The following is a 17097-nucleotide window of genomic DNA, read 5'->3' as shown; positions in this document are numbered from 1 at the left end:
GCTCTTGCAGACAATGTTGAAAATGTATCTTTGGCAGCAGTTGGAGGACTGCAAGAGAAGCTTTTGTGTGGACTGTTTCCCCAGCTGCTCGCTCACTGATTTCTAGAAAGCAACCTAAGGGCTAACATCAGCCAACTGTCCCAGCCATAGCACACAGCAGTGATGGGATGGTAATTGACTGATGTGAATCGTTTCAAGTTTTTAACCAGAGAAGCGGCATAAAAATCAAATAAATCATAGAGGATGAATGGGTTTAGTTGCCATTCCTTCATAACAAAAGGTAAAGGACCTACACTCTGAAACAAAGGATTAAAGTTATAATCTCATTCTTGTAGTTGGCTGCTTCTGTTTAAATTTGATCTAAAGCTCCAATGATTTGAATTCATGTGTAGAAGGTGGCAGTGCAAAGACAGTTCTTTGGAAAGGAGATGACCGTGCTATTAGAACTGGAGAATGGTTAGAAATTTTAAAACCTCAAGTTAATTGGAGTTCCTCTGTTTAACACTCAGACCTCTGAACTGAGTGTTACTCTGCATTTATTTAATAAAGATAGTCAGATACCATAATGGGATGCGTTTAAAAATTCCTATATTTCAGGAAATTGCTTTATTTGCACTGGCTCTTTCTAACACCAAGGGAGCTGTAAAACTGCATTTCCCCTCAGAATATATTATTTTAAATTAGTTGTGGGGGGAGCAAAAAAGGAAATTGTGTTTCTGCCATCCAGTTCCATGCTCATTGTTCCTCATAAAATGTCTGTAATTGAAGTGAACCAGTTTTCTAAACTCTTGACAGCATTTAAGTATTGAAAGTCATTCATATATTTCAGTTCTGCTTTTGGAATTTTACCAATTATGATGGGATTATTTCAGGACTACAGTTCAGTTATAGCAGGTGCTGAGCTCACGTTCACAGGCTCATGGGCTAGTGGTATTTGGGTGCTTTACAGGGATTGGATAAAGGTGCCCAAAAGATTGCAGGATTCAGATTGCTAGATGTTCATTGTGATGAAGGGGTGAGAAGGCATGTCAGGAGGATCTCTTGTGCTTTGGAGGCTTTTCTTGAATAGCCTCCCATCCTCTGAGGCTAGTCTGTTAACCTCAAAATAGTTTAATTGGGAAACTCCTGGGGTAGGGAGCTAGGTAGTCTAATTTTCTGAATGGACAGTCAGTAAGTTAAAAGTTTGAGAAGACAGAGAGCATGGTTTAATTATTTTTGTACTAAACCCAAAACAGTTGGTCTTTTGTCACTAAGAAATGCCCCATAGTTGTTGCTGGTTCTGTCCTTTTTCATCCAATGAGCAAGAACAAGAACTTGTTCTAAGTTTTCCCAAACATGGACATCCCACATAATTATGGTAAACCCAAAAATCATAGTCATGAGTCTGCAAAAAAAATCTTATGCTTCTGGCCTCATTGTGGCAAGTTCGAGGCCTTGGCAAGCTGTAGGCTCCGTTCTGCTGCCCCCCCTCCCCCTGTGAGAAGTGTCTCAGTCATCTTTAAGGTCAGCACAAAAGAACCAACCTTGGAACTGGCAGGTTCTTTTCCTACAGTTTCCTGCTGCATCCTCAGCTGAGCAGTTACTGTTGGGGGGAGGTGGTTTATCCGGCTAACCATGGACTACTTTCTGTGTGCTTTCCAACCTGCCTTTGGTTTTCCTCTGCTCAGGGATTAGCTTATCTCCAACAGGATAACAGCCCTGATAAGACAGACTTGATCAGCTCTCAGCCATTGTATGAATGAGCTGGGAGAGAGGAGTTGTGCACACTTGAAGGGGCCAGCCACCATATTACTTTCTATTCTTCTTTTTGTTGGGTCATTGTGATATTCAGCTTTGGTCTTTGAGCACTAAACCTGCTATGGCTGCTTTCATTTTTCTCTCCTTGTGTTCTTTGTGAAGTTTATTGTTGTGTTTCTTGTGCTTCTATGGCAATGGCATGTGTTTTGTTGCCTTTCTCCATATTCTCACCCTTTCCAAACATTTATTTAGTGTTCAGTTGGACTGAGACCATTTTGGTTCTAGTTCATCTAAATAAAAAAATTGTGATCCTGAGACTTTTTCAAATGCAGATTGTAAAGAATCTTCTGCTTCAGTAAAGTATCCAGAGTTACTGATTTGCTGTCTAGTTAACAACTGTAACAAGCTTCTCTTCTAGTTTGCAAAACATTTAATCTGTATAGGATTATATTGTGTGTAATTACAGTATAAACTGTGTAGTCCACGTATGTATATAAATGGCTGGAAAATGCCAACAAATATATTTGTTGGATATGGCTTTTGGTTTATTTGAATCAGAAGACATTTAACAAAGCACCCTGATCACATGTTTAAAAATTTAAAAAAATAGCTTTTTAGTGTTGAATAGGATGGTCTTGTCAATATATCCTTTCTACTTCTGCAGTTTTAGTGCAATAATTTAAAGCTTAATTTATTTTTGCACACGTATTGACTTCTGTAAGATTATTTTCAGTATCTGCTTCTGTCAAAGAAAAGTCAATAACTTAAGTTTGATAGAAGGCAGGCTCATACGCAAAATCTGAAATTGAACAGCTGTACAAACGGTAGCCCAGAGAGGCCCCTTAACAAGTCAGGCCAGAATTTTGGTCTGCTCATTGTCAGCAGTGTCTGAAGGGAGGCCAAATGCTAGCCTGTGCTTTGCTTTGGCTTTCTGCTCTGTCTTGTCTTGGTCTTTGCATCTTTCTACTGATGTCTGTGCTGTTTGTCCCCTTCCCTGTTCTCTAATCCTTCCCTACCCTCTGTTCCTTTCCATTGCCACACTGACCCATCAATCAACCAAACAACAACGCTCCCTCTTTCGTCGTGGTGATCTGCCCTGCTCTGATTGGTGGCTCCATTGCTTGGGTGGCTGTGTGTTTTGATGGACCAGTTCACCCAAATATGGCCTTCTTGCTGACAGGTATCACTTCTGCGAGAGGTGTTTCACTGAAATCCAGGGGGAAAACATTACCTTAGGTGATGACCCTGCCCAGCCACAGACGTAAGTAACTATGCTTTCTTTTATAGCAAAATGTTTACTAGAATGAAATTAATGAATTTAGGACGTTGTATAGCCTGCTTTTCTTTCAAGGCAGGTGAACTTCTCCAGTCCTGGCATGGGTACATAAAACTTGGTGTGGATGGGGAAGGGGAAAATGCTGCTGCTTGCTCATCAGTAATAATACCTATTATTATTAGTCTGTTGCCTTTATAAGTAGGTGTAGCTTGTGTGTATATGTATAGCTGTGTTTGCTCAGAAAAAAGCTGCAGTTCTTAGTCATTTTCTTGTTTAGCTGTTTCCACTTTTCTGCCACAGGAACAGAAAAGTAAAGGAACACTGAGAAGTTGTGTAATGTACTTATGATACAGCATCCAGCTGGAAGCGTACTGGGTGGCCTTAGGCAAGCCATTTCACCCATTCCATATTCTGAATGGAGTAGACGATAGTACAGGGAAGCCTAAAAAGCTAAATGCTGTAAAGATTGCATGGACATTATGGTAACACATTTTAAGTATTGAGTATGATTTGGGCTACTGATTATTTTAGTATTAACTGCTCTCTAGAGTCTTTTAACAGGTAGACCTTTCCACTCCCTCTGGGGTACTCCGGTGTGACTTTTCAGGGGAAAATGTTCTTTTGCTTTGATTGAACTGAGCCAAACTGCTTAACCTCAAAGGTTTTGTTTTCTTTCTTGGTCTTCAGAACAATCTCCAAAGACCAGTTTGAAAAGAAGAAAAATGACACACTAGATCCTGAGCCGTAAGTATGCAGCCCTCTCAGAATCAAAAGACTAAAACAGTCAGGGAGTGTGCTTAGAACTTTGAACTCTTTCATGCAATTTTTAAAAACTACTAGTTGGAATTCACACTTAGACAATTTTGCAGGAACTGTTGCTTTGAAGAGATCAGTGGCATATGCAGCTTGGCCTCTCTTAAATGTGTTTCTCAAAAATGAACTGCCTTGTTTTTATTTGGTCCCCTTCTGGCAGCTTATAATGAAGATCCCACTTTCTTATCTAGAGGCACAAAAAGCAGCCCGGATGCCAGCTGTGAAGGCAGCTTAGCTGTTCTCCTCCTGCCAGCAGCTCAAGCAGGGCTTGCTCCTGATCCACGGAGGCTGAGAGTTGTTGCATCACTGGCATACCCTCCCTAGCCATGATCCCCAAGTTCAGTAGGGCTTTGTAACTGCAGGAGTGTGTTGAAGCTGGCCCTGCAGGCCCTCCAAAAACATTTGGGCCTTGCCACTGTACGTTGCCTATATTTTAAGGTCTGCTCTGGGGGAATGAAGACTTCCCCATTGTGAGGTACTAGAACAGCGTCCCATGTCAAGGACAGTTCCCATCCTGAGCAGTCACAGCAGGCTCTTAGTTCCCCTCTCCTTGTTGTCATTGGTCTCAGTGATGCTGCCGATATCTTCCACAGGGCTGTTCAACACTCTCTACCATTCATTCGGCCCTTCCTTTAGAACACTTACTTGATTAGTGTCTGTATTGTAGCTCTACTACTTTTGTGGTTGTGAGATCCACTTTATGTACAAATGAATATTTTGTAATCAAAACACAGCAAAAGTAAAAATCCAATCAAATCCCATCAGAGTTCAAAACCAGCTGTAATTCATAATGTAAATATTCTTCCGAAGTTTCCAGTGGATATCAGTGGGCAGTGATGCGTTTTACTAGGAACAAAGAGGACATTTAAGAGGTTTACCATAAAATACCACTTTCTGCTGATCAGCCTTTCTTTGTTTAATTGCGAACTTAATGCGTAAGAGTACAGAATGGAAGCTGATAACATGGAAGTGCCTGCCATAATCCAAAGGCTCCTCAGCAGCAGCAGCAGTCAGTGGTCTTTATGCCAGATACAGCCCAGCAAGGTGCTGAACAGGTGCACAATTAGATTTGTAGGCCTTCTTATCCAGAGAGATATTTAGGTCTTAATTAACTGTAAAAGGCCAGATGTATAAATTACAGTTGATAAACTTAGAACATTTCCCTGTCTAGGACACGACAGCACCTCTTTAGTAAAAGGCTAAGGACAGTGTCTAATGGTTGGCATTTTAACTTACGGGACACATCTCTTTAGCACATGCTTTGGACAAGTCCAGTTATTTGGCCTTTTGGGGAGGAACTTATTACTCATCCTAATTTTGTATTAGAATACTCATTGAATTTTGAGTATATTTATGTACTTTTAAACTATTTGCCTCTCTCCTGGAATCTAGCCAATAGTCAACAAAAATGGGTGCTACGTGCCCTTACTTTTGCTAAAAGACTTGTATTTTAGCATTGGAGAGATAAATGCCCACCCTAGTAATTCAGTGGATTAAGGACATAACAACTTTATCAATATTTGAATGTATGGCATATAATAATAATAACAATAACATTCGATTTATATACTACCCTTCAGAACAGCTTGCTGCACTCAGAGCAGTTAATAAAGGGTGCTGTTATCTTCACAACAATCACCCTGTGAGGTGGTTGAGACTGAGAAAGCTCTGAAAGAGCTGTGACTGACCCAAGGTCACACAGCTGGCTTCAAGAGGAAGAGTGGGTAATCAAACCCAGTTCTCCAGATTAGAGTCCTGCTGCTCTTAACCACTATACCAAACTGACAATTGCATATGGACTTATTTTTAAATATTTGGAAACCTTTTACAGATGTTTATGTATAGACCTGCCTCTGTTGTTGTTATATTTTAACTTCTATTTTGTATGATGTTTGCTTTAATTTTAAAAATTAAAAAAGAACATTTCCCTGTCTAGAAGTAGAAACTGAAATGTCTTCATACTCTCACACACATTTGCTTCAAGGAAATTAAGGCATGTTCCGTTACCTTTTTCTCTTGTGCAGCTTTGTGGATTGCAAAGAATGTGGCCGGAAGATGCACCAGATCTGTGTATTACATTATGATATTATTTGGCCTTCAGGGTAAGCAGCTTTGGAGATTCTTAGCTTTTACTGTGGTGACTTTATGTAGAATTTATACATTTTTATGGGTGCAGATGATTTGGAATGTGTATGCCTTTGTTCTCGGACCTATGTGAACATTGGAAGCACACCATTGCACAGCTAACTTAGGTGTAATAGTAACAGGGTCATTTAGTTCCATTTGCTAACTGTGAGAGAGGGACTCAGTCTTGGTGAAGTGTCCGTTGGAAACAGCAATGCCTGCCTTTAGAGCCCAGCTGCATGTTTTCACATCATTTAGTCCATGCCTGGTTTTCAAGAATTGGTTCTTGATCTATCCTGTTCAAAAAAATCAAGTGCCCTTTGCAAAAGCCAAAAAGCAGTTGGGAGTATTTAGAATCTGAAGCTGTCAACCTGTGCCAATTTTTTGTAGCTACAGATCTCATTATCCTCCATAGTTTGGAGGCTGCGCTGTTAGTGGAATGATGGAATCTTTAGATCCCACCAAGTTATTAAAAATTTTCATACATATTACCTGCAAATACATGCTTAGCTCAAAGTAAAGAACAAAGAACACTCATTAGTATGTTATGGCATGCACCTGTAATGTCTGCCCCAGTGTAGAGAGCAGCATGAACTAACCCTGGAGCTCTTGGGAGATCTGTCATGACTCTGCATGGGACAAATGGATGACAGAGCAACCATCATGGGACTTTTGGCTTTTTTTTCATAGTGTACATTTATGCCAATCCCTCAGCTTCAAAACCAGCCAGCTAGGAGAAGCTGTGGCTCAATGATAGAGCACATTCTTCACTTGCAAAGTGTTGTGGATGCAATTCCTAGCATTTCTAGTAAAACAGGGAGTAGCTGTTGACAAGACCTGGTTGCCTGAGACCTTGGAGAGCTGTTGTCAGGCAGAAGAGCTAGAGCGACTAAAGGTCAAATGCATCTTCATAAGAGGCATGAGGGACTGTCTCTGGATATGCAGTTTGCCCGCAAGTATAGAAGTCATTCATGGAAGATTCTGCTTCCATGGGTGGGAACAGATGGCTGGGCTAAAGGCTTTTCATGAAAAGCCTTTCTGGTCACAGAACTAGCTGCTTTGTTTTTCACCTTCCTACCCACAGTGAATCTCTGGGTTCTTTGAACATATTTAGTGAGCATGCAGGAAGCAGTTCCTTTTCTACCAGGATTATTGTTTCAGGCTGATGTTGTTCTGATATTACATTAGCTCTGATACCAAGCCCCTTAAGCAGGGCAAGCTCATGCTGTTGCATGAACTGCCCGTATACCACTGATAGAAGTCGGCATTCCCAAAGTTCTTGTGGAGTTAATGCTAGAAGAATCCTGGGTCAGTGGTAGGAAGAAAGCAAAAGATAGTATGCACTGTTTGCTGTATAAAAGGAGACTGGAAGATGTTCAGTGAGGGAGCCAGCTATTTTTAATGGTGTGTATGTGTGTTACATGTTTTAAGTTTTATAACCTTTCCACATTAGTGGCAGTGCTCTAGCAAGTTCATGTGTGCTACCTTTTTGTGTTTTTAGCTTTGTTTGTGACAACTGCTTGAAGAAAACAGGTCGAACACGTAAAGAAAACAAATTCAGTGCCAAGAGTAAGTTTGCAAACTCTTTCATTATGCATCAGCATCCTTTTAAAATAACTTTAAATACATCAGTTTTGCTGTTTTCCACTAACCCTCTATTTTAGACTAAAAGAAAGGGGAGGGTCTACATTTGGCTAGTTCCTGCTTTGTTATTTTTGAGGAAAATGCATTTAAAAGAATACTTTCACAGGATTTCTTGGCGAGTAGGCACACAAATAACAAATGAAATTCATTACAGGTAAATGGAAAGTGACACACACGGGTGCAAAAGAAGCTCACTTCATACATAGATGAGTGGGATTTGAACTTGCTGCGACTCCAAGTCTTCAGAAAAGGGATCTTGGGGGCATCAGCACAGTGTGCGGTGGTGGTGAAAGCGCAATTTCTGTGTTAGGGATTGAAACGAAAATGGCCAGAGAATATTGTTAAATTTGATTTAATGGTAGTTCTTCTAGATTTCTTAAAATTAATTGTGAGGAAAGTAGGTCTAGAATTGTACCAAATTAATTGGGAGTCTCAAGAATAAATATTACAGAGTTATGGAATCCTTAGAATGTTCAAGTTTAAAAAAAATAGTTTCTCAACCTGTGAAGTAGTATTGGAGTGAGAGTTTTTTAGAACACATATGATGAGGCAGATGGGCTAGAAACTTTTATGAAGTTATTTGGAAGGCTGCTGGGGAACATGGTACAGAACAGGAGTTTATTGCCCAAGTTATGGAAATACCTTCTAGTTTAGAGTGCTTTAGAAAAGGTTTAGGAAAAAAAACCATGATCTCTTGTTGGCTCTTAGTTGGGATAGCTAAATAACACTTCCATGTTCCAAGTCAGTATACCTCAGAGGGGCAGGTGCTGGAAAAGAAGCTACTCTGCTTATAAGCTTCCTACATACTGCTAGAAGCTGGCTGCTGTTGAAGCCAGGTGCTGACTGAGATGGGCTCTCCATGCGATCTGGGAAGGCTATACCTGTGTTACTGAAGAGCACTTCGTCTTGCTATGATTTCTTGCGTTTTCAGTCACTATTATGTATACATTTTACTCCTGCAGGATAGCCCTGTTAGTCAGTTGCATCAAAATTAAACAGCAGTGGCACTAAATACGAACATGATTTTATTCCAGCATAAGTTGTTCATGGACTAGGGTTCACTTCATCAGCTGCAAGGTAGTGAGCCCCCATTAGGAAGATAAAAGCTGTATTAAAAAATAATGAACAGCAGGGTCAGATGACTGAAAGCGTCATAAATTTGCTCTGTGCAGAGGGTAATTACTCAAAATGTGAACTGTAATTTTCTTTGGTTGTGGGAGTTTATGGTGTATGCTTGTTAAAAAGAAATTCAATTTCCTAATCTGAAGCACCCTCATTTGGAAATGTAGGCCACTGGTTTCCTTCTCCAGTACAAAGGTTCAAGATTTAGCCGTTAGTAGCAGTGTTAAAAGGATTCAAATCTTGAGGGGGAAATGATAATCTGCAGAATTGAGGAGGATAAGGAGGAATGTGATAGAGCATTATAAAATTATGCATGGGATGGAGAAAGTGGAGAGAGAATTTTTTTCTCCCTTACTCATAAATCTAGAGCACAAGGGTACCCTATTAAGTTGATGGGCAATACATTCAGGGCAGGCATAATTAAATATTTCTTTACTCAACAAATTTGTGCAATTCACTTGCAGTGATGGCCATGAGCATAGATTGAGTTTAAAAGGTGATTAGATACATTCATAGAGGAGAGGACATGTCCAGATAAGCCTCTGAATCCTACTACAAGGAGGCAAAATTGGGGAAGCCATTGGCCTATGTGCCTTCTTTGTTGGCCCTTCAGGACAGTTGGTTGGCTGCAGGATGCTGGACTAGTTAGATCACTGGTCTTATTCAGTGCTTGATGTCAAGAGGAATCTCCATGGCAATAAGAGAGGGATGTAACACTTGAGCATTGCTTAGCTTCAAGATAGATGGATGTGTCCGTATCACACCTTTACTGAAATCACAATGCCAGAGGAGTTTACACAGTTTGCAGTATTTAGATACTGACACATATTTGAATATTGCTAGAAAGGGATTCCAGTTTTCCCTGTTCGTTAGTATTGATATTTTCCCAAGATGGCTACAGCCAGTCTTAACCGTCTTGTCCTGGAAACAACTTTTACGGGTCTATCAGTCTTGCTTTCAAAAAAACATGCCTTGGATTTCAGTATCACTTTAATTTTCATGTCTAATGTAAATGTATAGGTTGAAAGTGTTAAGGCTGCTTCTAGGGGAGGTTGAGGTGGGAAGAACTCTTTGTGTTGCCTTGCTGCTATTTCTGATTCATTCTTTGACCTTTTCTTGCCTTAGGGTTACAGACCACCCGTTTAGGAAACCATTTGGAAGACAGGGTAAACAAATTTTTGCGGCGGCAGAACCATCCAGAAGCAGGCGAAGTCTTTGTGAGAGTAGTAGCCAGTTCAGATAAAACGGTGGAAGTGAAACCAGGAATGAAATCAAGGTAAGTTTCACTATCCTGTCTTCACTGTCCCCTACTGCGTGTCTGCACTAGTCTCTACTGGTTTTGGCAACTGATATTTACTTGTCTGAAACAGTAAGTCTGTCTTTTCTCCAGGCAACTATAATACACTTTTAGGAATGCTTTATTAACCCTTTGTGTTCATAGAGTTTCAAAATGGAAGCAGAAGGCTCTGTTGTTGTTGTGCATAAAAGCAAGCTAGAGCAGTAGTCTGCTTGGGAAATTTTTCCAAAATAAGTCTTTTCTGAGGAATTTAATGGAAATTTACTCATGAAGAAGTACTGATAGTAACATCTCTCAAAGCTCTTTATATGCAAATACTGTTATTCCTGCCACAGAAGACACCCATGCTGCCATCTAAATGAATAACTGAATTTCAGAGACTCAACTCACACTTGAAAGAGTTGAAGACAAATGTCTTCAGTTACTCTCTTTCAGTTCTTATTTATTCAGAGAGCTACATCGAAGAGTTTAGAAATAAGGTATTGTTCAAACCAATAACATATATCAAACTGTTCCCTGCAGCTGTTTCACATCACGTGTGTTTTATGTGCCATCAAGTTGCCTCTGACCTATGACAACCCGATGAATGAAAGACCTCCAAAACATCCTATCATTAACAGACTTTCTCAGATCCTGCAAACTGAAAGACGTGGCTTCTTTTTAGGTCATTTTAGGTCTTCTTTTCCTACTGCTGTTTGATTGTTTCACATCATAGTATTTCAGTAAATCTGGAATATTAAACCTCTTTTTTAAATTTTGTTTTTGCAGTATATTTAATAACATTTTTCTCCACCTTCCAAGAAAGACTAAAGGTGATAACTAAAAATGAAATAAACCACTTTAAAACAAAATACCAGCTACTACCAGAAAATACACAACACATCTTTTCACCATCTTAAACAGTGCAGATGTACATTGTTTCTTATTAGAAGGGTCACTCCACAGAGTGGAATATAATGGAATGTAGCTTGAATATATAACTTTTCTAACAACCAGAGAAACTCCATTATTTTAACTTTCTAGAAACAAAATGAGGCTGTATTGACATTTTTATTGATGGGTTTCTAGGCACCAAAAAATCTTCAATTTAGAGCCCTCTGTTTTATTAAATGTCACCCTATCATTTATATAGCTGTGCAAGCTCTTTTAACAAACCTGATTCCTAATGTTGGAGTATTTTAAGCCAAATTGCAGGTTGATCAGAAATATTAATCTCCAATAATTCAGATGTATCTGTTTATTCTGTAAACAGAAATTGACTATTGATTTGATTATAAGCTCCAGAGATCTGCTCAAGGCATCTTATAAAGTAAAAAAGATACAGCATTATTTGGAAATGATAGGTTAATGATGTCAAGAAACATTGAAGGGAAAACATATTGTCAACATAAAGAGGGATCTTTATTTGCTTATTTCTCACTTAACTTCCAGAAATCTGAGAAGCCACTCTAATCACTATTGTTACAATTGCCTACAAAAAATAACACAAGAAAGAGGGCACTGCTGGTGTGTTTCTCTTTTTAAAATGATACACAAACTTTTTATGGAATACTAGTTGGGATATTTGTAAGAAATTGAATGAAAGAACAAGAGAAATCTCAAATACCAGCGGATAATAACTTTTTCCAGTGTTTTAACAAGCCCCAGACATACCACCTTAGCAAAAATGTCTTGTGTCAAAGCAGGCTAGAAGTATAAGAAATATGTATATTATTTATAACCTTTAATGTTGTATTTATATATTAATAAGATTTCTTTCCTCAATACAATTAGTCTGATTGTTAACATATTTGAGAAAAGGGTTGTTCAACCTGTCTAAAATCGGTCATTAAAAAAGAGATTGACCTTCTAATACTCTTTTGAGGTTCTTTTCCTTCCTTCAAGCAGATTTAGGAATAATTCCTGTGTCTATATGTATGTTAAGTATCTCAAAACCAGAGCTAAAATAAAGGCAAATGTTTTATAAAAATCAGGTTAGTTTTATGGTTTTGCATGAGAGTTTTGTGCACAGTTATTGGTTGAATTAATTGTGGATTATTTTGTGTTGTTCTTAGGCAGCTGCCAGGCAAACAGTTTTTCAAACTTTAGCCCCATTCTAAAAAATACCCCATGTTTCATAAACACTTTTTTTTAAATGCCCAATAATCCTATGTGCAGTCATTTATTTTTCAGTGCATTTGGTGAGAGATTTGATGTCTTTCTATACTTTTATTTGTATTTATCAATGTATTCTCTTTTATTTCTGTACTATGATACAATTACTAAAGAACTTCAGACAACAAATTTAAAATGCATCCTAGAAAGTCTTGATATTATTGGCTATGCCTCAGTTATTATGTGACTTTTTGATAAATTTGGACATTCTTCTGCAAAAAGGAATTGAATTTCAAAGTGGTTTGCGTTATCATAGGGACTTTCTTCCATGTCATCACAAGGGGAGAATGATCTGAAATTCTTTTACAACAAAATCCTCTTTAGTTACTTGATTCCAGACCCATTTATTTCAGTGCATTTCAACTGGAATAACTCTGCATAGAAATGCATTGTTAATAATGTTTGTTGAAGTTTAGATACAGGTCTCTGGATAGGTGGCATGAAAGTATGAAATATAATCAGTTCTAGAATGCACATTATGCCAGGCTGAGAAATATATAATCTTTTTTAGGTGGATGAAACCAATAGAAAATAAATGATATTCCACTTTTTGTGTTTTTGAATGGAATAGTATTCACCATGGAATTTCCCTTTGAGGAAGTATCATAATAATAGGCATTAAGTCCTTGGAGAAAAAAAGCTATAGCTTGATTATGGGCATATAGCAATACTAGTGTAATAGTGACAGAATATATGTTTCCTTTAATTATTAGAAAATGCCCCTCTCTATCCAGAAATATTTCTTTAAGCTCACAAACTACCCAGTTTGAAAAGAGAATAGCAACCCTCCGTTTGTTATGTGCACAACAAGTAGCTTTGAATGCCAAGATCACTTTGTAAATAAATGTGCTTTAAATGTAATAATAAAGTTTCTTACAAAACAGGTTGGTGAGGCCTGTTTCTTAATCCATGTTAAAATACTCTTTTGGTCAATCAGATGATTTAAGCCATTCGCTTTTTGTGAAAGTTTTTCATTTTTGTAAATCAAATATTTTAGCAATTGCTGTTTTCTTCCTGCAGGTTTGTAGATTCTCGAGAAATGGCAGAGGCTTTCCCCTACCGAACAAAAGCTCTCTTCGCTTTTGAAGAAATAGATGGCGTGGATGTTTGCTTCTTTGGCATGCATGTGCAGGAGTATGGCTGGGATTGCCCGCCTCCAAACACCAGGTATTTTGAGTCTCATATTCAGAAAGGGTCAATAGATGAATAAGGCATGCATCTGATTGCGTGAAGGTAGAGCTCATCTTTCCTTGGAGTAGATGCCTCACCCTCCCTACAGCTTTCTCCAGCCTCACTACATTCACCATTTTAAGTACAGTTCATGTTCAGTCTTCTGTGCAGTCCCATAGAGGGACTGCACGAGCACAGGCCAGCCACTCGGAAATAATTCTTTAGCTTTAGATGACAAAGAGGCAACACCTGTCCCCTCTGGAACATGAGACACTGTTTTCCTGCCTAAACTGTCACTTATTCTGAGAGGACAGCTCGCCCTTCCTTCAGTTCATTATTTTCAGCCCCAAAGATTCTGCAAAGTCTCTGTAAAGACTGGTGAAATATTTTTGGGGATAAAGAAAAATAGGCAAATGGTGAGGTCCTTTGGCATCAAGCCTGGTACTCAGCCACAGGATATGCAGCATCAGTGTTACTACCAGCAGTGCCAACCACCATATATGCAGCAGAAGCCCTTTTTGCAGCAACAGCCTCATTCCAGGAAAAGAGTGGGTGGCAGACCTCATTCTGGTCATCAGCCTCAGCCTTCTGAGGAATCTACCCAGGGCCAGAAGGCTCCCTTCTTACTAGAATGGTAATCTGAGTCTAGTCTGATTGTTTTTTCTGGACAGGTTGTTCCTTTTCTGCACTGAACGACAGCTAATAATATCTGATAAATGGGGGTTGTCCATAATTAAAGAGGGATACAGGCTGGAATTCCAAGAGGATCCACCCAATCAGTTGCCAACACAGGCAGTTGATAATTGTCTGCCTGAACTACAGCAAGAACTCGGTGCTTGCTTAACAAAGGGGCAGTTCAGCAAATTCATGTTTATGAAGAATGGGGGACATAGGCTTATTTTGAACCTGGATGTTTTAAATTCTTTTCTTAAGGTTACAGAGGTAAGGATGGTTACACTCTTGATGGTTATGTAAATGTTATGAATAACTACATGGTTTGTGGTTCTGGGTCTTTGGGACGCATACTTTTACATAACCATCCATCCCAGTCACTGCAGATATTGGCATTTTAAGTGCAAGGGTGAACTATTTCAGCACACTGTCCTGTCCTCTTTTTCCCCATGTGTACACTAAATGCATGCATTTAATGGCATTAGCATGTTCCATCTATCCATATTTAGATGATTGGCTCATAATAACTGCTCTATTACATAACCTACTCAGTATCCATGTAGGGTTGACCCTAACTACCTGTCAGAGTCTAGGGTTGGTTATAAATTGGAAGAAATCTAGATGGGTTCCTTAGTTTGTGGGGGCATTTTTAATTCAACACTGACAGGGCCTTCCTGCCAACGAAATGTGCAGGAGCCATTAAAATTTTAATGATCTCTTCTGTAAGCAATGCATGGTATATACAGTACTTGTTAGGCCTCATGGATTCTACTACATCAGTTGCCCCCTTTGCTAGGGTACAAATGCATGCCCTTCAAAGTTGGTTTCTGAGATCTTTTCATCCGACTATATATCTGCAAGATCAGACATTTTCTATCCCACATATGGTCGTTAGATCACTCCTTTTGTGGTTTAGTGAGAACAGTCTTTTTCAGGGGATCACCTTTGGGCTAGTGCATCCAGATGTAATGATCACTATGGATGGATGCATCCCCGGAATGGTGGAGCACTCATTGTAACAATTTTTCTGTTCAGAACATTTGGTTAAGCATGTGTTAGATTGGATAGGTAAGGTTCATGAATATGCATCAATAGCTAAATTAACTACTTATATACATAATAGACCAATAGCTGGATTTGGGGGGCGATTGAGGGACTTTTTTGATTATTTTGGCTAGAACGAACACCAATTAAGGTGACTTAGTATAATTTAGTATAAAGATAAAAGGATGGAACACAGAGAATGATTAGTAAAATAGTAGATATTCTATTTTGTATAAATATAAGTAACCATGGAGAGGAGATTTACAACATAACTAAGTTCTGTTACTAAATTTCTTATTTCTTAACCTTTATCAGTTTAGCTCATTTTAAATGTAGTGCCTGTTTAAGTTATATACTAATTTTAGATCTGTTATTTGTATAAGTTACTATAAGTCTCAAATTAACTGCAAGTATTGTTTGTATAAGCCTTCGACAATACATTGTTTGTATAAGCTTTTCTATGCACTTTCCATTGTCAAATCATACCTATTTCTAAATAATTTTTTTTTTAAAAAAAAGAACATTTGGTTAGGGAGTGAAACACATCTGCACGTTAATGCAATAGCATCCATAGCAATTTGTCATGGTGTTTTCCTACAAGCTATTCATATTGCTGGCTTGGACAACACAAGTGCAGACATGTTGAGGAGGACTGGGCTATCATACTGCAGATGGTCCAGTGGACACAAGTATATCTGCCCAGTACTCATCAGATTTTTCCTCAAGTGGATCTGTTCACAATAAGCAACAAGACAAGACTCTTGTTTTTTGTCCGATGGCTACAAGCGTTCCATTGTCCATATGTAATGCTTTCCAAATACCATGGATAACAGGACTATTTTACACCCCCACCACCACCTTTTGCATTAATTGGCACGGCTATTTGCAAAATTTGAGCAGAAGGCATGAGTTGCATCCTTATAGGACCCCTTTGGCCCAGGAAATCCTGGATCCAGATACTGTTGGTGTTGGCCAAGGTCAGTATTTTCCACAGAAACCAGACGTTGTAAACAGAGGCATAATTTTGCACTATGATGTAGCCAAGTTGTACCTCATTGTGTGGCTGATTCTGTCTTGCCATTAGCCTTTTTAAAGGAAAAGGTTAAGGAAATCCTTATGGATCCAGACCCAGCTGGGTGGGTGACAGCGATTGGGGAAGATTCTTTTATTCCCTCATATTGTGAGGCCCTACCGAACCTTATCCTAGCTTTGTATACAGGGATAGATATTCCATTTGTCTTGGGATGGGTTACACTCCCCCTAAAGAATCTGGGCATCAGTTTTGAAGAACTCAGTGCTTCATTTGTCTTTGAAGAGGCAAGTTCCTGAGATTGCTGGGAGTTCCTTAGGCTGGTTTGTTAACTGTTGACCTGGTCACAGTTGCAGATGCTTTCTGCAGGCATCCAGACTAGAGATGGGCATGAACAGGAAAAAAAACAGGAACTCACGAACAACCACGAACGTGGCCCTGTTCACGAACATGTTCGTGGTTGGCTGTTCGTGGGGGCCAGCAGGCTCTCCTCCAGCCATCAGCCAAGTCAAGATCTCTACTGCACCACTCCCAGAAACCTGACCTAAGCAGGCACCAGGAAAGGTACCAGTAATAAATAATAGCTTGGCCCAGAGCTTGGCAGCAGCCCTGGAACTTGAAGGGGTAGATCCCTATCCCACCACACACAAAGAAAATTCAAGCTCCAATGCACTCCATCAAAATGCCAACAGCAGCTGTCTCTCCCTCTCCAAAGGCAGAGCTGGGAGCACCCCTCCCCCCTTGTCTTTGTTCCCTTGTAACAAATTTGAAGCTCCACACTTGAAAGGAAAACCCTCCTATCAAGCTAAATTGGACTTAGATTGGGGTTTCCAGGGCAACAGCAGGAGTTCAGACAGAGTTCAGACAATCCCTGCCTAAATTTCCAAGGGAATTGATTGCAGGTGCCAGACGAACAGCAACGAAGGACGCTTGCAATGACCACCTGTTTGTTTAGAATGGGGCCTCATGAACAGCTTGTTCGCAAACAGCAGATTGGGCTGTTCGTGGCTTTTT

General features: G+C 39.4%; 1 protein-coding gene across 3 annotated transcripts in view; it reads left to right on the top strand.

Annotated features, from left to right (window-relative positions):
* CREBBP (CREB binding protein) overlaps positions 1 to 17097 on the top strand; it is a 166115-nt gene that overhangs the window by 123863 nt on the left and 25155 nt on the right. For all 3 annotated transcript variants that reach the window (XM_054995489.1, XM_054995488.1, XM_054995487.1), the window contains 6 exons: positions 2918 to 2998; positions 3701 to 3757; positions 5851 to 5928; positions 7452 to 7519; positions 9842 to 9992; positions 13188 to 13334. In XM_054995489.1, coding sequence (XP_054851464.1) covers positions 2918 to 2998; positions 3701 to 3757; positions 5851 to 5928; positions 7452 to 7519; positions 9842 to 9992; positions 13188 to 13334 — 582 coding nt within the window. The remainder of the gene's footprint in view (positions 1 to 2917; positions 2999 to 3700; positions 3758 to 5850; positions 5929 to 7451; positions 7520 to 9841; positions 9993 to 13187; positions 13335 to 17097) is intronic.

The sequence above is a fragment of the Eublepharis macularius genome, chromosome 12, assembly GCF_028583425.1.
Source record: "Eublepharis macularius isolate TG4126 chromosome 12, MPM_Emac_v1.0, whole genome shotgun sequence".
In the NCBI taxonomy this organism is placed as follows: domain Eukaryota; kingdom Metazoa; phylum Chordata; class Lepidosauria; order Squamata; family Eublepharidae; genus Eublepharis; species Eublepharis macularius.
Note: the sequence above shows the minus strand (reverse complement) of the source record. Positions and strands in the feature narration are given on the sequence as shown.